Source organism: Malaclemys terrapin, chromosome 19 (assembly GCF_027887155.1).
Source record: "Malaclemys terrapin pileata isolate rMalTer1 chromosome 19, rMalTer1.hap1, whole genome shotgun sequence".
NCBI classification, from domain to species: Eukaryota; Metazoa; Chordata; order Testudines; family Emydidae; genus Malaclemys; species Malaclemys terrapin.
In genome coordinates, this window is record NC_071523.1 from 19,718,517 (window position 1) to 19,743,115 (window position 24,599).

Sequence of the window (24,599 nt, forward strand, 5' to 3'; positions counted from 1 at the left end):
GGTCTGTAGTCCGTGATTTGATGTCCTTCTCAAAGAATTGATACATCAGATGTTTTCCCAGATGGTCTACCAGAATCACGGAGTAGCACAATCAGTGCTAGCATTTTGTAGCTGCAGCCAAGCACTCTACATAAAATATTCCAGCACCAAATGTTATATTGCAAAGATTAATTGTTGCTGACCAAATCACTTAGGGCCAAATTCCACAACCCTTCCTCAGTCAAATTGCTCAAAGGGAAAAATTAATCCCTGGAGTAATTCCATATAAGTCATTTAACTGAGACCATTGAAGACTGCTGAAGCCAGTGGAATTGTTAGGATGAATTTGATCCCATGAGCTTTACCTCTCCAACATTAATGCCAAATTAGTTCACGCTTTTCAGCCCCAAGAAAACTCTGACCAGGAGTTTTGAGGATCCCTGAAATGGGTTGTTGCTAGGCTTCCAATTTCTTGCATCCCATAATACCATAGTAGCATGAGAAGAGTTGCCAAGCCTTCAGACGAAAGAAATGAGTCCACTCAAATGTCCCCGTACCCTCACGTGAATTCAAAAGTCCTTTGCCACAGTGGTGACACTTGAGAACACAGCATATATACCTGACAAGTTAATGCCACTTTATTTTCAAATTCTTTCTGCAGTTTTTTAACAGGCTTGGGGTGTCCAAACTGCATCGACTATTTCACCTCACAAGGGTTACAGAATATTTACCACCTGCAGAATCTAACCATAGAGGTAAATGCTTTGGGAAGATCTCTTCTTATCACTTGTTTCTACCCGCTGTTGATCTTAAAACAAGGACAACCAAATAAAGGAAATAAATGTGCACCTACCTATCATACAGGCTTTATAGTCCCCATGTTTTATGTTTCCCAATTATGCATTCTTTCTAGTCCTATAGGTTTAGAACAATAGTGCAATCCTTAAAAGAAACTAATATTCTCTACTGTTGATTTTTCCAGGCTGTAGAATGCAAGGCCTAGCAGAGATCTGAATTAAGAAAGAAATGCAGACAAAAACAAAAATGAAAAAGAATTCAGGTTCAATCATTCTCCTCATGTGCACATCTAAAATAAAGCCAAAGATACAGAAATCAGACTTGGAATTGATTTTCACTAAATATGTCTCAGCCCTCAGGGACTGACCCGAAGCCCATTGAGTGATTCCCATATCACTTCGATGAGCTTTAGCTCAGATCCACAGGCCCCAACTTCTTCCCTTGCAAATCAGGAGTAACTGCACTGGCCAAATGGAGTCACATTAGCAAAAAAACCAGAACAAACAAGGTCAGAATCAGGCTTTTTGTATTTAGTGATTTTTTGTTTCAACCCCAGAACCTGATATTGTGGGCTGGCTGGTCAAGAGCTGTAATTTTTTTTTTAATTGATATATTACATGGGAAATGCTCTAATTTGTGTCTAAACCCCTTGCCTCTGGGTGTGGGGAGTTTTATTGTAGCTATTTCTTGGTTGAAGGACAATCTCTTGGGAGAGGAGGAGCCAACTTTGCATGAAATTCACCTGCCTTTGGTGCTGATGAAAATTGTAAGGTCATCCAGCCAGTCTCGACATCAATGAGGCAAGGGGCTCCCTGAGCCCAGTAATGTAACCAGCATACACATAATTCATTAACACTTCATCTATGACAGACCCAAATAAATCCCAGACCTAGTATTTTGACCAGGACAAAGCTCTTATCCTGATCCCATCTCATTCTTAAGATATTTGCTGTATGCCCTCCTAGTCTGGCAGCTAGGAACCAATCAAGAACACAGATGGTATAATTATTGAAGACACAATGATTTTTCATTGGTAGCTGGGGCCAGTTGCATAGTCTTAGATTAGTTTTGAAACATTTTAATAACTAACCCTGTAAGTGATTTTTTTTTTAATCTGCCAAAAAGCACATGTATGGCATGGTCAAAACCGATTGCTGGGTTGTGTGTCTGTGTTGACATTTTTAACCCCTAATTACATACTTACTTCCTATGGAATTAATGCTCACGAGTGAGTCTGTGTGTTTGGAGTTAATGTGGACCTCTAGCAGCAATTCAATACGTCTGAAATACAAACCACTTGTATTTTTTCTGATGCAGCCTCTGGCACGTATGATACAATCCTGAAGTTTTTATGCTTCTGGTTAACATTAGGACCATAGCACTTGATGTCTGTGATGAATAACTTCAGTTAGTGCACATGATGCCATAGGTTAATGCACAAGAATCCTGTGACACTTCGTATCGGTAGAGCAGAGAAACAGCAGCCATCCAGAGCCGATCATGCTCCCCAAGGCAACCTTTGCCCATCCCGTTAGCATTTGTGACCTGGCGTTTTAGTTCAAGGCTTAATCCGGGTTATCAGGGGAGAGAGAAATGATTGCAGGCAAACTGGGATGATGGTTTCCTCTTTATTTCAAGTATCAGGGGGTAGCCGTGTTAGTCTGTATCTACAAAAACAATGCATCCGAAGAAGTGAGGTTTTTACTCACGAAAGCTTATGCCCAAATAAATCTGTTAGTCTTTAAGGTGCCACCAGACTCCTTGTTGTTCTCTTTATTTCAGTAAATCAAATGACCTGACACCTCACATGGTGCTCTGCAACCTGCACAATGAAGGGGGTCAACCTCACACTGTCCGTTTTGTTAATTAGATTAATTTAAAGCAAAGGAATTCTCTTTTCCTTACAAAATGATATGGTGTACGACCCAAAGCCGGGATCGTCTCATGGTTTGACTATGTGGCTATACCCACACACTGATCGACACATTTAATGGTCCGTGGGTTTGCCCCTATCTTGACTGTGCTATTTAGCAAATGGCTATTATTGAAGAGACCTGTTGTTGTTCTAGGATCTCGGAGCACTGAAGATCCCAGAGCAGTATAGGATGATTATCTGGAGAGGCCTTCAGGAACTCAAACAGAGCCATGACTATGGAGCCCAGCAGCTTATCCGCTCCAGCAGTAATGCCTCCACCATTTCCATTGGCAGTTCTGGGGAGCTGCAACGGCAGCGCGTCATGGAGGCGGTGCATTTCCGTGTGCGTCACACCATCACTATCCCTAACCGCAGCGGGGCTGATGAGTGGGCGGACTTTGGCTTTGACCTCCCGGACTGCAAATCCCGCAAACAGTCCATAAAAGAAGAGTTCACAGAGGGAGAGATCAACTGAAGGTCTCCAGCAGTGTGGCAGCAAGATACCAGACACAGAGATTTAAAGGAATAGGGAAAAATCTAGAATCCCAGCATGAAAAATGGCAAAACATTTCCAGCTTTGAGTGTCTGGAGAAATATTTTTTAACATGGCTTTACTCAAGAGATGGGAACTCAGAGCTGTGTGAGGACATGGGTCTGGGACATTCCCCAGGAGGAAAATTCCGATGGTTTTATGAGAGTGGTCAAGGGGAGGAAAAAGGGCAGCTGACACAAATCTCTCAATGGGATATAGCGTTTTTTAGCCTGGTGTGGCAGGGGAATATTCACTTGCCAATGTACAGTGCAACTTTACAATTTGCTGGACCATTTTTGCATCAAACTCTATTGCAATGTAAAAGCAAAACACACACATTTGTCTTTGATTAACTCTAGCCTGCCCCACGTTCCACCCTATCCTTGCTCTGTCTGCTAAGGGATGGCTGAATAATAAAGACCTATGTCTTGTGAAAAAGTGGTTTAACCCTCAACTGTTCCACTTTCTTTAGGGATATCTGCCATTGACTGATACCCAAGAACAAAAGGACTTGCTTTTCTGATGGACTGCCAAAAAGTATTTGTTTCTTTTGTTTTTTTGTAGAGCATTTGCTGATTCCAGACTGTGTGCATGTATCTAAATGATATTTGTGTATATAGACACATGCTGTATGTACAATATATTCACCGTGCTGTAAGGATAGAGAGATTTATTTTCATGTACCTGTATGCTATAAAAATATTGATAATTTCCCCTAAGACACTACTGTGTCATAATTAAATTAACTTCATGCTCTAGCATGTAAACATACAAAAACCTGATATGTTTCAAGCCTTACTTGTAAAAAATCCATTTTTTCCCATGTGGATTTTTAATACAATTCTGGAGAGACAAATCCATGGACCCCACTCTTAGGAATTAGAGGATTCTGTATAATTAATTACAATTATTCACCCAAATCTTGCTCAAAGTTCTTGATATTGCTAGAAATCAGTTTTTGTAGCACACCATTAATTTTGCCTTAACCATTAACCTGTATGTGTGTAAAAAAAAAAAAAAAAAAAAAAAAAAAAAATTGGATTTCCCAGACTGTTGATAATCATCCCCATCTGGTAAAATAGTGATATTTTCCACATCAGTGAGTGGAAATGGTTTCTTCCTTCCCTACAGTCCCTGTGGATAGGTGTTTTGTTAATTTTCCTCAAGCCTTTTGTTTGTCTGCTGGTTGAACTTAAAAACTCAGCTGGAAACAGTCAAGCATGCAGATGTATTCATCTCCTTGTCTTGTGCAAGTCAGCTGGAAACTCTCTGGGTGAGATTCTGTGAGACCCCTCTAAGAGGCACAGCACAGAATTCACAGCTCAGGCAGAGGAGGGGCTATGGTGGCTTTAAGCCAACTTTGTCCCCTCCCAGTCCTGGGCTACTATATGCCCCATAGTTTAGACAGCCCTGGAGACCTAAATTATGGCAGCTTGGGGCTTTCACACTGTCTGGAACCTCCACAACACTGCAGTCCTGTCTTTGGCATACTCCCTACACTGGGGCTTGCAAGGAGTTCCTTGAAAGAGAGCCTTATGGTTACATTCCACTGTGCTTGCACTGGGGGATTCCTCCCCTGGCCTGAGGTTTTTAGAGTTCCTTTATGCTGCTCAGGGCCTTTTACCGGGCATATAGGGGCCAGAGGTAGGATTTCACCTATGAGCAAGTACAGTGTTCACCTCATAAGATCTACCTTCTCCTCTCAAGCAGGATGGTCACTGTCCTAAGTCTTAGGAGAGGGAGCGCCACAGAGAAACTGAGCTGTACCTCTGCAAGTGCCAGCACAGTAGCACAAGTGTACTTGTCCCTTCCCCATTTCTACGCAGATTTGCCCTTCTCCACTGGCAGCTCAGGAGCTTGGGAAGGCAGGAAACCACTGCTCTGCTCCTTGTGATTACCAGCTCAGTTTCCACTGGCTTTTACCCCAGTCCACCAACCTAAGTGGGCGGAAGCAGCCAGCCCACCATATCTGAAAGCTGTACACTTGTGCACACTGTACTCTTTAGGGATTAGCACTTCAGGGTGGTGCTGAGCTGTGAACATGCGCTTTCTAAGTAGTAGTGAATTAAAGCACTTTAATGCTTTAAGATTTTTTAAATAATCATTCATGTTTTCAATGTTAACTAATGCTTTTTCCAGCAGTATTACTGGATATATTCCAACTCTATTAATTGTATTTTTTGTAATGTTATCTTTTGGAAAATGTGTTATTTTTATAGCTGTGGTTTGTTTTGTTTTGTTTTGTAACACAATAAAACAGACATCTGAAAGACAGTGGCTCTGATAGAAAAGCAACTCCTGACTAGATGGCCCTGGAGGTGATCTGATAGTACTAATGTCCTGATCTACAACTTGGAGAATTACCTTCTGCCTTTCAGAATTGGCCTTAAGTTTGAGCAGGAAACGTGAAGCTCAGTGAGTAGTATGAAGATAAAAACGAGCAAAGGACAAAAGTACTTCCCCAAGCCGAAGTAAAATTAAGATAGGCTTTGAGTGCATTGAGCAAATTGCTTGCAGGATCCCATCATTCAAAAAAAGACATGGCCTTCATCTGACTGGGGAACAGCTGTGGATGAATCTTGGTCAGTGCCTACAAAAAGTCTACCTCATTTCTAAAAGCTTTTAGCACACTGGTGCTACTTTCTGCAACATATAAGCAGAGACAATCTGAGATCATACTTAAGGAAGTTACACTTAGGAAAGTATAAGTTTTAGAAGAACTACGGCTTAATCAAACATTCACGTCAAAAAGAAAAAACCCCAACAAAAGAAAAACATTCGCTTTCATTTAATAAGTGGCTATCTTGGTTTAATGGAATTTGGGGGAGAGGGTTATATATAAACTATCTTTCAATAAATGGCCAGAAAATATACCACAAATCTGACAGTAACGTTTATCATTAATACACAGCTTTCTTTGGGTTTCAAAAAAAATGACACTGTTAAAAAACCATTTCCACAAGAGAACTGTGTTTAGTTATAAATATCACAGCTATTTCTAGTTTTAGTAATATATACTGTGTGTATATATATATATATATATATATATATAAAAAAGAATTGGAAATTGACAGAGTTAATTTTTTTTTAGGAAGAGAAAATGTGACATATACAGAATGTTATTTTAATACAATTAAAAAAAACCTTTTTTTAAATCTTGAAAACCAGGGTATGAGAAATACAAACAAGAATAAAAAAGTCAAATATATAAATTTCAATATGCTCAACATAAGAATAAAAAGTTACAAATAACCTGGTTTAAAACAGACTTGCCTGTTATGGAAGGCACTATCTTTTTCTGTGATGTGTAATCCAAATCTGGCGGACTGTAAAAAGCATGTATATCATATTCCTTTCCCTCACGCAGGGAAAACAGGTATCATTTAATTTCCCTATTGAAGAAACACTGAAACATGAATTTGGATTCAAGCAAAGAAAACAAAACTGCCGATAGATCGCACTCTCTTTGTTGCATCCAGGTGACATGTTTCTTCGTAACAGATGTTGTACAGTACTACTGTATAGAGATTCACAATTTTGTTCTAAAAGAAACCTTTATTTTTTTTTAACAGTGATGCAGTGTTCATATAGAAATGCCCAAGTGCATGGTTTGCTCTGTGAAACAGTCCAATTTATAGCATGCCTTCCAAGTTTCTTTCATTACACTCTAGAGCCAGGTTGGTAAGAAGTCTCCCTGCCTGCTCATTTTCAAAAAGTTAGATGCTCACAACTTCTCAGCTATGTTATTTCAAATCCACAGCAATGAATGAAGAACAATATGGACAGTTCTATAGATGGGGGACTCAGAAGAGGGGTATTTAGTAGACAAATCACATTCCTGCATATACTAATGAGATGTACAGTATGGACCAAATGGATGCTCTCATTTTGAACACCATGATTGCACCTCATTTTCAAGCTGCCATTAAAGATGTTCATTGCACAGTCTTCACTACAACAGCTGGTTTTCAGTACGTCATTATCTTATCATGATTAGTGTCTGGGAAATCCACTATCAGGAAAACAGTATTCCAGAACCTGAAACTAACTCCTTCAAAAAGGAAATGCCACTGTAGACAAAGCCTCCCATAATTTCTTCTCAGAGTCCTGAATGATGTCTTAAGAATCATTGGTAACACCAGTACTGAACACTTATGTAGTTCTAAAAGGTATCCGAGTTATAGGTGTTTCCAGTGAAAATGTAAAAAAAAAAATAAACAAGGTTGTTTAGTTTTGTATTAAGACAACAGTGGAAACCTCACTAGATGAAGAGACTTCACTCCCTTTAGCAGAGCTCAGGGAACAGCCTTCACTTCAAACAGCAGTGTGTGTCACATGATTTCAGTCTTGATTAGAGACACGTCTATTGCTTCGTTGCGTAAGTCAACAGCAGATCCATTCCTCCAAGACTGCTCGGCAGCTGCAGCTACCTGAATCGTCCAGAGAAACTGCTCTTTGGTGATAACAGGGGGTTCTTTGCCTGTAAAAGTAAAAATATGTTACTACCGGCAATGAAGGATAGTGGATAAGGCTTTGGACTCTGAATCAGGAGTCCTGGGGTCTATTCCCAGCTCTGCCACTGACGTACGTGTGATCATGAGCAAGTCACTTCACCTAGGTTTCCCTTTCCACCCTTTGTCTGTTTAGACTATAAATTCTCCAGGGCAGGGACTATCTCTTCCTATCTGCATGTACAGTGCCTACGCACAATGGGGCCCTAATCTCACTTGGATCCTGCAAGAGCCACTGTAATACAAATAATAATGATCTGTATAAAAATACGGTTCATCAGTGTATCTCATTATCTGGTAATAACCAAGTGTTTGTAGAGCTAACTTAGCTCACATAAGCAGGCCCAAGTTAAGAGAAGACAAGCCTGAACAAGTAATTGCTGAAACACCTAACTATTTTGAATATGTTTATGGTAAATAAGGGAGAAAGAAAATAACTAAACCAATTATTGTGGGCACTTTTATAGTAAGCAAAGTAGGCAAGAACACCCTGAAACTTGCCTTATGCAATCTGCAAAGCGATTGGTCCTTTACATGCTAGAAGTAGGGCTGTCACACAATTAAAAAAATTAATCGCATTGTTAAACAATAAAGAATACCATTATTTAAATATTTTGGGATGTTTTCTATAATTTCAAATATATTGATTTCAATTACAACACAGAATACAAAGTGTACAGTGCTCACTTTATATTTATTTCTGATTACAAACATTTGCACTGTAAAAAACTAAAGATAGTATTTTTCAATTCACCTAATACAAGTACTGTAGTGCAATCTCTTTATCATGAAAGTTGAACTTACAAATGTAGAATTATGTACAAAAAATAACTATTCAAAAATAAAACTATAGAATTTTAGAGCCTACAAGTCCACTCAGTCCTATTTCTTGTTCAGCCAATCGCTCAGACAAACAAGTTTGTTTACATTTGCAGGAGATAATTCTGCTCACTTTTTGTTCACGTCACCTGAAAGTGACAACAGGTGTTCTCATGGCACTGTTGTAGTTGGCATCGCAAGGTATTTACATGCCAGATGCGCTAACAATTCATATGTCCCTTTCTTCTTCAACCACCATTCCAGAAGACATGGGTCCATGCTGATGCCAGTTTCTGCTAGATAACAATCCAAAGTAGGGTGGAACAATGCATGTTCATTTTCATCCCGAGTCAGATGCCACCAGCAGAAGGTTGATTTTCTTTTTTGGTGTTCGGGTTCTGTAGTTTCCACATTGGAGTGTTGCTTTTTTAAGACTTCGGAAAGCATGCTCCACATCTTGTCCCTCTCAGATTTTGGAAGGCACTTCAGATTCTTAAACCTTGGGTTGAGTGCTCTAGCTATCTTTAGAAATCTCACATTGGTACTTTCTTTGTGTTTTGTCAAATTTGCAGCAAAAATGTTCTTAAAACTAACAACATGCGCAGAGTCATCATCTGAGACTGCTAGAACATGAAATATATGGCAGAATGCAGGTAAAACAGAGCCGGAGACATACAATTCTCCCCCAAGGAGTTTAGTCACAAATTTAATTAACGCATTATTTTTTTAAGGAGCATCAGCAGCATGGATGCATGTCCTCTGGAATGGTGTCTGTAGCATGAAGGGGCATATGAATGTTTAGCATATCTGGCACGTAAATACCTTGCAATGCCGGCTACAAAAGTCCCATACAAACGCCTGTTCTCACTTTCTGGTGACATTGTAAATAAGAAGTGGGCAGCATTATCTCCCATAAATGTAAACAAACGTATTTGTCTTAGCAATTGGCTGAACAAGGACGAGGACTGAGTGAACTTGAAGGCTTTAAAGTTTTGCATTGTAGGAGGATATTGCACCCATTTTGCTCAACACAGTATGAAAATTTTGAAAGGAAAGAAGCACTTCTCTCGGGGGGAGGAAGATATTAGATATATTTAAAAGATTTTTTCAATTTAGCTATTGTTTTGGATCCTGGTATGAATAGCAGCTCATTTAAAATGTAGCATTTTATACGCTACTCATTACATGAACTCTGTACATGGGAGCCATGAACAGAGGCAGCTATCAGGAGAATTTCAGAGGGAGTTTAGAGAAGGGAGTGTGAGAATCTTCCAGATTCAGTTCTACAAGTGATTTCAAAATGGCCAGTGATAGAAGCATGGCGGTGACCTGCAACAAATGTGCCATGTTTTCTTTCCTGCCTAAATCTAGAAGCAATTTCCTGTGCATGAAGTGCAGGCCAATGACTGTGCTGAAGGAGAAAATTCTTGGACAAGATGGGGAAATAGACACATTATTGAGAATAAGAGAAGCTGAGGCGTTCCCTAGACAGCCAGGTTCAGGAAACATCAGTACTCCAGCTTCAAGGAAGAAAGGAGACAGCCGCCAAGGAGTAGGAGAGAGAGGAAGTCAGAGTGGAGGCGTGGCAGTTCGTAACCGTAAGAGGTAAGACGTTATGTTGGCATTCTATGTGCCTAGTGATAGCCAAGAGCAGGCAGACTGTGGCTACCACAGAGAAAAGGACCTGGAGGAATCCCACACTAGACATTTCCAATCAATACCAATTCCTCAGAGTGGAAACTGTGGAAGAGACCTCTCAAAATCCAGCTGGTCCAAGGGAACGGAGAGGTGTATGGGACACCTGTGGATGGCAGGTTGGCCCAACCTGTAAGAAAATCAAGCTTGCCCACAAAGTTCTACAACCATCCAAGGAAGACAGACAATCCAGAACTCAGAAGAATCGGAAGAACATTCTACAAGGGACAGACAGACAACACCCTGGTGTGCTACCTTCCCTGAGCCAAGGCTTGAGATGTCACTCTAAAGTTGGATAGGCTTTTGAAGTCGATGGGAAAGGATCCTATAGAGGCACTAATGACAGTGTCGCAGGACATACTGCAAACAGTAGATGACTTCAGGGAACTCGAAGCACGTTGTAAAATATAGAATGTCCAAGCTATCTTCTCTGAGTTCCTTCTTGTCCCACAAGCAAAGGAAGATAGAAGATTCTAGAAGTGAACTGCTGGCTAAGTAAGTGGTGTAGGGTGGTGGGTTTTGCTTCTGTGGGGTGAAGGGGCTGTATAGTTTGGATGGCCTTCAGTAGAAGGGGGACTAATCTTCTCAGGCACAGGTTGGCTAGAGTAGTCAAGGGTGTTAAACTAATAACAAACAGGGAGGATAAAAAGAGGGAAGATAGGCGTACTCAGCTCAAAATGGAGATTTTGAGAACAAAATTAATCAAGGAACTGAAGGACAAGAAGGAAAGAAATTCTTTAGTTTCCTCTATACCAATGCTAGGAGCCAGGTAACAAACTTGCATCCAAGAGTTTTCAAAGAGCTGTCTGAGGAGCTCACTGGACTGTTAATCATAGAATCAATGAACTGGAAGGGACCTTCAGAGGTCATCTAGCCCAGTCCCCTGCACTCATGGCAGGACTAAGTATTATCTAGACCACGGGTTCTCAAACTGGGGGATGGGACCCCTCAGGGGGTCGTGAGGTTATGACATGGGGGGGGGGGGATCGCGAGCTGTCAGCCGCCACCCCAAACCCCGCTTTTCCTCCAGCATTTATAATGGTGTTAAATATATAAAAATGTGTTTTTAATTTATAAAGGGGTTCACACTCAGAGGCTTGCTATGTGAGGGGTCACCAGTACAAAAGCTTGAGAACCACTAATCCAGACCATAATGTTGATCTTCAGTAAATCTTGGAGAACTGGGGAAGTTCCAGAAGACTGGAAGAAAGCTAATGTGCCAAATTTTCAAAAGGGTAAACAGGATGACCCAGGTAATTATATGCCTGTCAGCCTGACAATGATCCCAGGCAAGATAATGGAGCAGCTGATACAGGACTCCATTAATAAAGAATTAAAGGAGGGCAATATAATTAATACTATTCAACATGGGTTTACAGAAAATAGAGCCTGTCAGACCAACTTGATATCTTATTTTGATGCGACTACAAGTTTGGTTGATAAAGGTAAGGCTGTTGAAGTAATATACTTAGATATGTGTAAGGTGTTTGACTTGGTACCACATGACATTTTGATTAAAAAACCTAGAATGATATAAAGTTAATATGGCATGCATTAAATAGATAAAAGCTACCAATAGGTTTCATAAACGTAATGTAACCAGGGAATTAGCACCAATAATTTTAATGGAGTGCCACAAGGATCAGTTCTTGGCCCTATTTTTATTAATGACCTGAAAGAAAATCACTGACAAAGTTTTCAGATGACATAAAAGCTGGGGAAGTGGCAAATAACGAACAGGACAGGTCACGGATACAGAGTGCTCCAAACCCCTCGGTAAGCAGGATGCAAGCAAATAATATGCATTTTAACATGGCAAAATGTGATTGTATCCATCTAGGAACAAAGAATGTAGGCCATACTTGCACAATGGGGAACTCTATCCTGGGAAACAGTGAATTTGAAAAAAGATTTGCAGGTTGCGGTGGATAATCAGCTGAACATGAGCTCCCAGTGAAAAGACTAATGCGATCTCTGGATGCATAAACAAGTGAATCACAAGTAGAAGTAGAGAAGTTATTTTTCCCCTCTACTTGGCACTGGTATGACCACTGCTGGAATATTATGTCCAATTCTGGTGCCCACAATTCAAGAAGGATGTTGATAAATTAGAGAGTTCAGAAAGAGCCATGAAAATGATTAAAGAGTTAGGAAAATGCCTTGTAGTCACGGACTCAAAGAGCTCTGTCTGTTTAGCATAACAAAGAGACAGTTCAGGGGTGACTTGATGACAGTGTAGGAGTACCTATCATGGGAACTAATAGTTAATAATGGACTTTTCAATCTAGCAGAGAAAGATATACCATGATCCAATGGCTGGAAGCTGAAGCTACACAAATTCAGACTGAAAATAAAGCATAAATGTTTAACAGTGAGAGTAATTAGCCATTGGAACTGCTTACGCAGGGTTGTGGTGGATTCTCCATCGCTGACAATTTTAAAATCAAGATTGGATTATTATTATTATTTTTTAAAAAAAGCTCTGCTCTAGGAATTATTTTGGGAATTCTCTGGCCCATGTTATCCAGGAGGTCAGACTAGATGATCACAATGATCCCTTCTGGCCTCCGAATCTAAGAAAACTGGACTGTCAGCAAATTTCCAGCTTAGGGATGTTGCTTTAAACCACCAGCAAACCTTACACAAGTTAAACACTAAGCATTAAACATTGAAAATCTACTCTCCTCTTCTACATCTGACAGCTTTAGGGCAAACTTCTGTATTCAGATATACATGTGACACAGTGGGACAGCCAAAGGCAGAACTAGATCCATTCATTGGGTTCCCAGACTGCCAGTGTCATCAATTAGCATTTTATTTGGCTGCCACCAGAAATGTCAATTCTAATATTAAAAACAACCATCTAGATTTCAGAGTTATTTAAGGGTTTTACTTTTCAAACTGTTCAGATTGGCTGGTCTTTAGAGTTCCTAGGAACACTCGTTTCTTCATTTTCTCTCCTGGTGGAGACCGAAATTCCAAGAATAAATGAACCCCTAATTGACAATGCTTTTGGAACAATTTTCAAGACTGTTTTTTAAAAGCAAATCCAAAAGGGAAATTAAGATTACTCTTACAAATAAATGGACATTGCATAGGTTTGCAATTTTTTCTAACCTTTGAGGGTTCTGAGAAAGTGTCTAAAGAGTTCTCTGTATGCTTCTTTGTACCGATCAGCCTGGGTTTGTGAATATATGGACACAGATGTTCCATGTTCTGTAATTCCCAAGGGATTCTGATTATCTACCCGTAATGTTCCTTGAGAACCATGAACCTAGGAGAAAGGGGGGGGGGGGGGGACAAAAATACACATGAACATGTTAAAGATCCCTAAATTAACATGCTTTTGGCCTTAAAACCATCTATAAATCATTGGCTTGTACCACACAAGGAGTAACTCCTCCAGCAGGTAGAATTACTTGCTCAGTCACTACAGAGGACACAAGCACACGTTGGTACTAGCCTGGGTTACAGTTGCAAAGTATATCCACTCTCCCTTTGTTATGAAACAAGCCGCTTTTATTTTAAGGCTTAAACATTTCCCCCTGCCAAATCCAGCTTAGAGAACTCTAATATAAACCAATATGAACTTAGGCAGAAAAGATTTGCTCCAATAATGAGAGATCTGTACCTTTCCCCCCCCTTGGTACCTTTTATATCTGTGAGACTTTGATTTACCTCTTGGCTTGCTGTGTCCACAATAAAAACATTACGGAAAAAAAAGGGATAGGTTGTCTACAAAGTTTAAGCCTCAAGGGACCCGAAACAGCTGAGAAAGTATCAGGGCCAAATTCTGCTCTTGCGTGACCATATGAAGCTCACAGTAACTCCAAAAAATGACCATGTGCACATCCACTGGCAGAATTTGACTAACAAAACAGAAGGTTTATTTTAAATTGAGAGCATGACAGTCAGTTAATTGTTACTTCTACTGCAGTAGTAGTGTTGTGTGTAGTGTGCGTACACCCATAGTATCACGACAGACTCATCTGAAAAAACCCACCTCTAGTCTCTGATCACAGCTTTTAGTACAGTGGTGACTGATGTCCAAAGTAACAATTGCTCCACTAGGAAATTTCATGCTGACTGCTACAGTGTCTGCATCCTTCAAGTAGGCCATATCTGAGCAACAAGAGAGGCACTAACTCAGACTAGGAAATTAAGGAAACCAGCAAGTCTCTTGTACACAAAACTGCTCTTATTTCGTAAGAGGCGTTATGGTGAAAAGAACATCTTTAAACAGTAAAATAAGAAGCACAGTAAATATCGAACATGTTTATGGCCGCCTACACTAATCAGAGTACAGTCCACCCCACCACTCTTCAGCACTGCTAAACTCTGGAGATGCTTCTACTGTACTTACTGGAGGTTGAACTCTCCGGGACAAGCAGCATGGCCTACCTTAGAGAGAACCTTTTGCCTTTGAAACATACTTGCCTTTGTCGTTACAATACAGCAACATCAGACAGCCTTCAGATTCCATTATATGGTAACTTATTGGTTTTATTCCTGGCAATTCAATGCCCTACCATACATTAAGATGATCTATATTGCAGCTTGTAGCAATGGCAGCCCATTGCTGGCAGCAACCAATCTTACATTTAAAATAGTTAGGCTCTGATTAATAGTTTAACAGGCTGATGTAAACCAGGTCCATAAAGTGGTCTGAAGTATTAAAAGGGAAATAAACCTGACCTAGATAAAGTTGATTAACCAAAGAACTGAAAAAATGGTATTTTTAAGCACAAAGCTTTGTTTGAAACCCCCTGGAAATGGGAATATTATAAACCCTTTACAGATCACCCAACGTTCACAGCAATTGGCATTACTGATATTCCTACAATAATAGTTTTGAAGCACTGAGAAATTCACAGAATTCAGTGACTTTTTTTTAAGTGTTTGCAAATCTATCCCAACATTCTAGAAATTGTTCTGTATTTCAATTTTCAAACAGATCCATCAGAGAACAGCTACATTAGTTGCCCTTTCACATATTTTCAAATGTCTAGCACTGAAATATGCAATGACTAGGAAACTAACAACACATCCAATACAATGTCACCAATCCATGTAGTTTTACCTGCACAGAATGCATGTCCCAGTGAAAATATTGTATCTGGTGCACTTTCTCCCAGCAACAAACTGATAATATCAATATCATGTACAGCAGCATTATAGAAAATCCCACCTGGAAGTAAGAAGGAAAAAATGGGCACTACAAGATTTAGCATTTAATTCCTGTAAAACCTATGAGCAAACCTAGATATCTATACTGCATGGAAACCAATGCAAGAGCACCAGAAATATTATTTCCAAGAACATACAGATATACTCACTCATCAGAAATCAACATTAGGGTCAAAGGGAATATTCCCTGCCGTAAGGAACAGAATAATGCATTTTAGGGGGATGGACGAACACGCACACACACACACACGGCAAGATAAATTGCTATCCCTTCACAGAACCAACTTCCTCTTCTATAAGAAAGCTACTCAGTACCTGACTTTTTTAGGAAGCTAAGAGATGCTGCTGGATATATGCTGCTAACTGTCGAAATCCGATGAATCCTCCCCAGTGCCTGGCCATCATGGACTTTTTTATACAAGAACTGCAGGGCTGGATCAAAACGCCTACAGAGAGACAGCCAATGTGGAACAGTGAGTGTTGAGTACAGAACAAGTCGTCTACACCACTGACATACAGTCAGATGTTTGAGGGTAGCAGAAAAGAGTCTGGACTTCAGACAACTTCCAACTTAGACAAGGGTCAAAGTCCAATTTTTCTGATGAGATCAATTGCTCAGCAAATTATGAGACTTTCAAAAACTCAAAATAAGTTCTCATAGGCAATAAGCAGAATGAGTATTTGCCCTTAAAGCTCTTTACTAACAATATAAACTAAGATATTAAGATATTCATAAACTATGAATAAAGTGATGAGCAATGTCCAGGAAGTTATATACAGGCAAGTCTCATCTCTCAACACGGGGGTTCCATTCCGCAGTTAGTGCATAAAGTGAAAACCGCGTATAGTGAAACACTCATTGAGTTCAATGGCAGGCAGAATTGCCCGCACCACAGATGCAGTTTTTATATTGTTTTTTCTTTTTTTCCCCCCGTTTTTGCCGACCGCGCAAAGCTGAATTTGCGCATGTTAAATGCGCCTAAGATGAGACTTGCCTGTATAGCTAAAAAGACACCTTTACGGTTTTATATTCAATTAGATCTTAACAAAAAAAACCCTCCACTCTAGAGAAGTTCAGATCCAACCTTGTGGCTTGGGCTCAATTTTCTCTGTAGCACTCAAACCAAAATGCAATATCACAGTATATATTGTGTTTGAATATATTTCCATATATATATATATATAAAAATTAGCATACAGATAATTTTTGCTTAAAATGAAATGAACAGTTTTCATCAACAACAACAAAAACATAAGTGGTCAAGGCTGGGGGGAAGGCAGGGAGGGTAATAATCCAGTTACTAAACATATTGGGTCAAATTCTGGGTGTAAACTCAGAGCCACTTTCCTTGACTTCAGTGGAGTTACTGAGTTTACAGAACTGTAACAAAGCAGAAGTACATTAGAATTAACCGTCTTTCCCCATATTTACAGTGATTTATGATTTAGGGCTGTCTACACTAGAAGCGCTACAGCAGCGCTTTAACACTGTGTGTCTGGTGAAGACGCTCTGTGCCAGTGAAAGGCAGCTCTATCGTCGGCATAATAAAATCACCTCTGCGAGAGGCAGTAGCTACGTCAGCGGGAGAAGCTCTCCTGCCAACACAGTGCTGTCCATACCAGCACTTAGGTCAGTGTAACTTATGTCACCAAGGGGGGTGGCTTACTGACACTCCGGAGAGACAAATTATGCCGACATAATCTATAGTGTAGACAAGCCCTAAGATCTATATATACAACCACAAGGAGAAAGAACATTTTTTAATATTTACTACATGTACTCCTATTAAATGGACCAACCATTCTGAAAACAAGCAGGACTTTCATTTTGATGTCCATTATGCAACCTTAGAATGTACAAAAACTACTTCTTCCAAAAGGTGTTATAAGGAATAACGAGCTAAATTCACCTGTATACAGAAGGTCAGCCTAAGGTATTCAAAATAGGGCTTACGTTACATTTAAATAATACATATGTACTATACTGGCTATATGCATAGAGATGAATTTCACCAAATTACAGTGGCTTAATTACATCAGTAGTAGCTCAGAAAGAGTTTTTTGTTACATACATTCTTTAAAAAGAACGTTATTTTGCAACTGAGAACAGCCAAATGCAGATCTCAAGTGGTCTAACTTTTACCAAAACCCGTCTGCTGAATTAGATGACTGTATACACATACAAAAAATCTTCCCACTTTGTTTTTTTTCTGAAACCACAGGCCAACAAAGCTGATCCATAGTATGGCTCAGTATTTCTAGTTACCAGTACATTTTCCTCACCTCCAAAAAAGATTTGGCATAAAATTTTCAAGAGCACAAGTGACATAAATGACTTAGGCTCCCCCTTCAGTCACTCCTGAACATGCTTAGATGCTTTTGAAAATCTTACCCTAGGTACCTGTAATGCAAGTTCTGTTAGCACCCAATCCAGTGTAGATGAATAAATTAATTTTAATCCTATGCCAATTATGAAAAGATTCGATTGTTATCTCTATGAAGCGTGAACAATGAATTTTGAAGCAGCAAGTCAACCAAGCTCTCTGTTTAGCTACTTTCTAAGCAAAATTTCTCTAAAACAAGAATTAAGTAGCTAGAAAAATTTAGGAAGGTTTCATCAGATATAAACATTATTTTACATTTATGCTTCTTGTTGAAAACAAAAAAATGCTGGTCTTACTTGTAGAATCCACAGACCAATGGTCTTCCACATCTGTCAGCTTCATCAAAACAAGCCTCTGCTGTCTGCCTATCTAAACTGGGTAGCTTCTCGCAAAACACGCCTTTCCCTATGTAAATGTCATAGAATACAAAATTGAAGGCAGGACATAATCCACACTGAACATTATATATTCTGCAATGTTCTATACATGTCAACGCATTCCAGAGGCAAGGTTTTAGAAAACTGAAAAACCTGTTTTAGCTGAATGATTTTCTATACCTACAGCAGCTACCGTTTACTATTTACAAATCTCAAGAAGTGATTGTTTTTAGAGAGAATGAAACTCTGATCTTCTTGGCTTTTCTTTTATTCCTAGCTGAGTTTCTCTGAACAGACATTTCAGTTACCTGTAGTCAGAACAACAACACAGTACAAGCTCCGTTGACATTACAAATCATTAGGGTCAGTGTCTTCAGTGGACTAAATTCTCCCTAATTATGCAATTAGACACTCCATGTATGCCTCAAGGGAAGCTGCAAGGTACAAAGAGGCAGACTGCAAGTGATTTTAATCACTGGAGAGGAATAATAATCCCTGATATAAATGCTGATGGGAGGACCTTATTGAATTAAGGCAAGGAATTTACAAATAAAACTGAAGTCAGTCCTGTTCAGAGGGCATTAATACAGATACATCATCACTAACCAGGAAGCTCAATTTGTGTCTAGAGATGTACAGTTTCTAGGCCACCAGAGGAAAATGATTTCCACAGATAAAAGTATTGAGACATTTTAGCAGAAAGATAAGAGAGGCAACTTGTTTTGAGCACCACTGCACTAGGCCACTATGGACCACCACTGACCAACTGAGCAATTGGTGGCAGTCCATGGAGAGCCGGCCTGTTACATGGTGCTGGCTTTCTTCTCCATTTACAGTTGATTAAATGCATTAATACTTTCCTAATGTTACTTTACCATGTATGCCCATGCTGTACTTGCCACAACTATACCATGAGACAGCAACTGGGAACAGAGATGTCCACAAGATAATCACCCCACTAAGATGGATTGATACTATGAAAGAATTTGTGGATCCCTGCTCTAGTGGACTGAGGGTAGGGCTGAAATTGAGAATGGGGATCCAGAAACTCCTCAATTCCAGCTCTGACACGGACTTCCCTGACAAAGTGATCATAAGTGCAAAGTTTTGCTGGGGCAGACGTTCTTTAATCATCATATGTAAAAGACACAAAAGGCTTTCATTCTTGGAACAATTTTCATTTGAACAAGCATTCAGAACAAATATATGGCTGATCTTTAGCTGGAGAAATATACAAAAACTGGAAAATTAGCAGTTTGGGATGTTTTTAATGTTACAATTATTTTTAAAATAGCCAATTTAGTACTTAAACTGGGCCTGATCCTGCTTCCATTAAGTCAATAGCAGTTTTGCCACTGACTTCAGGAGCACAAGGTTGGTCCCTAATAGCATGTCTCAGATCAATTCTCCAATAAGGAGATCCAGGAGATTTCAAAAGCCAATCATTTTTTAGTACACTGTGAGTTTTTGGGTTCACTGTGTCTCTACCCAAACGGTAGCTTTATAAACATAGTGGGCCCAATTCAGTGGGACAACAGGTTATATATGAAAGCAGAATTTGCTGCAGATCTACTTCAGTTCCCCTTACCTGCTCGTAAAGCATCTATCACAATTTCAGAGGCTGCTTCAGGTGGTGAACAGACAATGGCTCCAGAGACACTGCAGAAATTAAGAGAAAAATACTTAGATGGAGACAAAACTTCTGCTGAAACAAACAGGGGTCAAAATTAAGGAGAGAAAAAGTCTTCATTACAAAAGCGCCTCACATCAGGAAGATGGTGGGGAAAGAAACCAGCAACTCCCAGGAGACAATAATATTACGAGCTGGGAAAGTTATTTCTTTAAGAACAGCAAGACATAATCTCTGGGGCAACAGTATCAGGAACAGATTGGGTTACTACATTTAGTAGAGTTTTTAAATGAAACGCTGACTTAATTCATGGTCCGTAGCCTCACTAGATATTTTTTTAAACGGTGTAGTTATAAAGAGCATGTGTTCACAGCTTAATAGAAAAACCTTTAAAATGGTTTCTTTCAAAACCTGTTTGAACCCTCTAGGTTATCAAAACATATGGGGAAAGGCTTAAAAAACAAATTTACACAGCAAATTGCAGGAATATGTACAGTGAGTACAATTCAACGCATTTTTAACCTTTGAATTTCTACTGTAAAGTAACATCTTTCAGAGTCACTGTTCCCTTTTAAGATTTGTGTGAAATCTGAAATATTGCCTTCATTTGAAAGTTGACAGGAACTCTATTTAGCCAACGTGTTTTTATTGTATTAATCTAGATCAGCATTCCAGGATGTTCAGTAAAGCAATATAAACACAACATAATATTGCACATTTCCACTGTACCCTTCATCTTGAAGGATCCTGGAGTGCTTTATGAATTTTACACATTCACCTCCACTGAAATAAGCCAGGCACTCTGTGGTGGAAGGGTGGCAGCCAGCAGGGAAATTGACAGACAACATGCTACATGACAGCATGAGGAAGGGAATTTGGCCAAAGGCATCATCCCTTACAAAACTATCTGCAGAGATGAGACTGATCGTTTGTTTGTACGGCTACATCCAGAAGCCCTATATACGGAAGTTAAACTAAGCTTCCCGGCGAGATCCTAGAATGTGTGCTATCCTAAGGATTTCTAGTAAAGTAATTCAACTAGACCTATAGCTGCCACCTGCTGTTGAAAGGAATACAGCGTTCCAATCTTATAATGTAATATTGAGGGTACTGAGGTCAGACAAGCAGGATTCCCCAAGTGTATCCTAACTTCAGTAAAATTTTCCAAAGACAGTAAGAACGCTGATTGATTGTGCTACTTATCCTTTAAAGCCTTAATTACTTAATAAGGAAACATGCATGGAAGTTATTGGCGGACTGTACCGTTGATCATTGAGCACTATGTCGGCATCCTGCTGCCGTAGCACCCTAGTGTTGGCCAGGAATTCTGTATTGAAGGCACGTTCCACATCTGGCAGCTGATCCTCCACAATGTAAAGCAAACAGCAGCCATTTTCTTCCATCAAACTTTGAAACAATGCTTTGTTACCAAGCCCCACGCCGAAGAGGGCAAGACCAATATTGCTTCCTGAAGTCCCACTACTGCTGTACCGTCCCACTGACCCTCCAGAAGCCACGCTGTTGGATGCCTCAGAAATAACAAGTCTTTGGGTGCTCTGTTTTGAGGGAACAGGCGCATTTCTCATATGGAGAGCAGCGAATGCCGAAGGGTGACTGGTAGAGGTAGAGGGTGTTTGGTCTTCTCTGGCAGACATGACACTGGTTGTGGAGGTGATGGTGCTGGGGTGAACAGGGATCAAGGACTTGTGGTAGGAAGGTGGAGATGGTACCATGGTATAGCTGGTGCCAGTGCTGGTGATGCAGGGGTTGGTTGAGAGAATAAATGAAGGCTGAGAAAGCAGGGAAGGAGTGTCAAGTTGCATGGAAAGGCTGGTACCAAGGTCTGAACCTGCAGATCTAGATAAAAGGGGACAAAAGTCTTAAGGAAGCCGCTGTAATTCAGGATTATTAAAATACAAAGATTTTGTTCCAACAAGAGAAAACTAAGGAAATTTTACTGAGCTTCAGGTGTCTCTAGGTGTGTGATCATAAATTTATTAAAGTTTTATTCCATCATTTGACTGACATGTTATCTGGCAATTAAATTTAGTTAGCTATACACAAAGAAAATAGTATCTCCCATCTTCTTAACAAAGATTTAATAGCAGGTTCTTCATGGTGAGCTATTAGCTACACTTTCACAAAATACACAAAGTGCAGGTACTAGTATTCTATGAACTAACCTAAATCATTATATTTAAACAACAGTTATCAAAAGAAATGGATGAAGTTCATTCTGATGACTTACACTTGCTTTTGTTTTACTTTCCTCTTAATCCATAAAATTCAAGAAATTTGCAATACGTTTCCCAGTCAGTGTACTTTAAATGACACAGGCAACATACACATCTTAAAATGCACATTACCAACTCTGAAAAAGTCTTCATCTGTAACCACACTACTTTGAATTAACAACAGTGTGGTGTTTTTTTTTAAACAGTTTACTTTTGAGTGTATTTTTGTACTATTCTGCTCTGACAATGAAAAGCAATTAAAGAAGAACAGGAGTACTTGTGGCACCTTAGAGACTAACAAAGCAATTAAGTCATTTTCACTTCTAAGTTCTTAGTACTGAAATATTTGGGTTTCAAAGGCTGCAAGGGAATGTTTAATAAACAATTACCTTCTTAGTGGTAAACATATTTCTATAGATCTTAAGGTTTTATAAAACCCGGGGTTTTTTGTTTTGTTTTTCTTTTAAACAAATTATGCCACACTGAAATTGACAAATACAAGGATACCACTAGCCCTGACTGCCTAGAAATCGGATACAGTTTGCCATCTGTTTCCCTGCAGGAGTGTTGGGTAATTAGCAGGAAGGACTCAGGAAGTTTTAGCACCACTAGAAACAAAAATAAAAGCATGCCAGCTTTGTAGGATGAAGAATAACCGCTCCCTGCTGTTAGGTGAAGACAACACGAAGCTGAAATAAGTGTCGCGTGACCAGCCCCGTGTAATGGCTCGGGGGGTTGAAGGGGAGAAGGAAGAAATGGATCCCGACGTGCGGCAGGGCCGGGGCGGCTCCCCGGGGAAGCCGGGGGCGGGCAGACGGGCTCCGGGCGGACTCACATGAGGAGGGGCGTGCGGAGGCCGTGCTGCTTGACCAGGCGGCGGTTGCGGTAGTGGCGGCCGGAGGAGAGGTGCTCCAGGATGCGGTCCCGCCGCACCCGCATGGGCAGCTCGCAGGACTTGCAGTAGAGGGTCTCCACCACCGAGCTCTCCCCGGCGCCGCCGGGCTCCATCAGGTGCCGCTTGACGCCCAGGTCGCTGAACTCGGCCGCGTAGTCGTGCAGCGTCTTCTTCTTGCGCCCCATGGCCGGGCCGGGGGCCCGCGCTGCCCTCGGGCCTCGGGCGCCTGCGGCCGCCGGGCGCGCCCCCTTCCGCGGCCGGCAGAGGGGGCGGCCTCTCATCCCAGGCGGCGCCCAGCAGCGACGGGGCTCGCGGGCCCCGCGGCGGGAAGCCGCTGCCCGGGCCCCGGGGGCGGGGGGGGTCGCTGCCCTACCGGGCGCGAGGCCGGCCCCGCGCGGGGCTGTCCCGGGGCGCGGGGCGGGCGGGGGGCTCGCCCGGCCGCGGCAGGAGGAGGCGCCTCCGGGCCGCTCCGCTTCCCATTCCCCGGGGCCCCGTCCCCGCTCTGCCTCCGCCGCAGCGCCCGGCCCCCTCGGACCCGCGACCCCGGAACCGGAAGTCCCGACCTGCCCTCGGAGGCGGGAGGCCGCGGCGGCCACGCGGGGGGGGAGGGACCTGCCCGCCCCCGAGAGACCTTCCGCCGTGGGGGCGAGGCAGAGAGCGGGGCCCCCTTCCGCGGTGCGGGGACGAGACACCTCATTGAGAGCCGGGGATCCCCCCGCTACTGCTGCCCCCCCGACACTGCTCCCCCAGTCCCCTAGACACCCCCCCGCTACTGCTGCCCCCCCGACCCCCCTCCCGTGTGCTGCTGTCCCCCCCGACACTGCTCCCCCCCGTCCCCTAGACACCCCCCGCACAGCTCCCCCGACCCCCCTCCCGTGTGCTGCTGCCCCCCCGACCCTGCTCCCCCCGTCCCCTAGACACCCCCCGCACAGCTCCCCCGACACCCTCCCGTGTGCTACTGCCCCCCCGACACTGCTCCCCCAGTCCCCTAGACACCCCCCCGCACAGCTCCCCCGACCCCCCTCCCGTGTGCTACTGCCCCCCCGACACTGCTCCCCCCGTCCCCTAGACACCCCCCCGCACAGCTCCCCCGACACCCCCGGTACTGCTGCTCCCCCGACACCCCCTCCCATGCACTGCTGTCCCCCCCACCCCCCCGACACTATGCCCATGCCCTCCCTCAGGTATTGCCCCATCTCCCAGTCACACACACTCCTAGGCACTGCGCCCCTGCACACCCAACCCCAGCACAACTGCCCCCCCCGACACTACTTTCCTGACCTCCCTCAGGTATTGTCCCCCCCACAACCCCCCCAGGCACTGCTCTCCCTGGATGGACGGATACACACCGACTCCTCCTCCTCCATGTGATTTATAACCAGGGCTGGTCTACAGCCAGTTTTTGTACTGATGGCTCCGTGAGAGAGGGTGGGTAGCAGAGGGTGTTATATTGATACTGGTGCAGCCCCCTAGCGTGGCCACACTCTTGCTGGTATGAAGGTGCCTGTCAGGGAGCTTACTGCGATGCATTTGCCTGAATGAACGAATATAAACCCCTTTGGTACCAGTGTGACTACATTCACCCTAGGGGATGGTATCCGTTTAACTGTACCAGTTTCATTAAATCCATACAGAAATTGTAC

At 42.0% G+C, this 24,599-nt stretch overlaps 3 protein-coding genes across 5 annotated transcripts in view; 2 read left to right on the plus strand and 1 right to left on the minus strand.

Annotated features, from left to right (window-relative positions):
* Positions 1-6,246, plus strand: part of TP73 (tumor protein p73) — a 74,452-nt gene extending 68,206 nt beyond the window's left edge. For both annotated transcript variants that reach the window (XM_054009484.1, XM_054009483.1), the window contains exons 13-14: positions 641-734; positions 2,847-6,246. In XM_054009484.1, coding sequence (XP_053865459.1) covers positions 641-734; positions 2,847-3,167 — 415 coding nt within the window. In that variant the 3' untranslated portion in view covers positions 3,168-6,246. The remainder of the gene's footprint in view (positions 1-640; positions 735-2,846) is intronic.
* A 34-nt stretch (positions 6,247-6,280) lies between these two features.
* On the minus strand, positions 6,281-23,280 carry LOC128826012 (uncharacterized). Its single transcript, XM_054009000.1, has 9 exons — positions 22,897-23,280; positions 21,091-21,684; positions 19,786-19,856; positions 18,117-18,225; positions 15,752-15,882; positions 15,330-15,437; positions 14,253-14,371; positions 13,367-13,523; positions 6,281-7,704 (listed from the first exon to the last, which is right to left on the minus strand). The coding sequence occupies exons 1-9, from the start codon at positions 23,235-23,237 to the stop codon at positions 7,556-7,558; spliced, it is 1,779 nt and encodes a 592-aa protein (XP_053864975.1). The 5' UTR covers positions 23,238-23,280; the 3' UTR covers positions 6,281-7,555.
* Positions 22,985-24,599, plus strand: part of CCDC27 (coiled-coil domain containing 27) — a 30,744-nt gene continuing 29,129 nt past the window's right edge. Inside the window, exon 1 of one of the 2 annotated variants that reach the window (XM_054008994.1) lies at positions 22,985-23,072. The gene's annotated coding sequence lies outside the window, so the exon portion shown is untranslated. Of the gene's footprint in view, positions 23,091-24,599 lie in introns of both variants that reach the window. The other variant, XM_054008995.1, reaches the window with a different exon arrangement.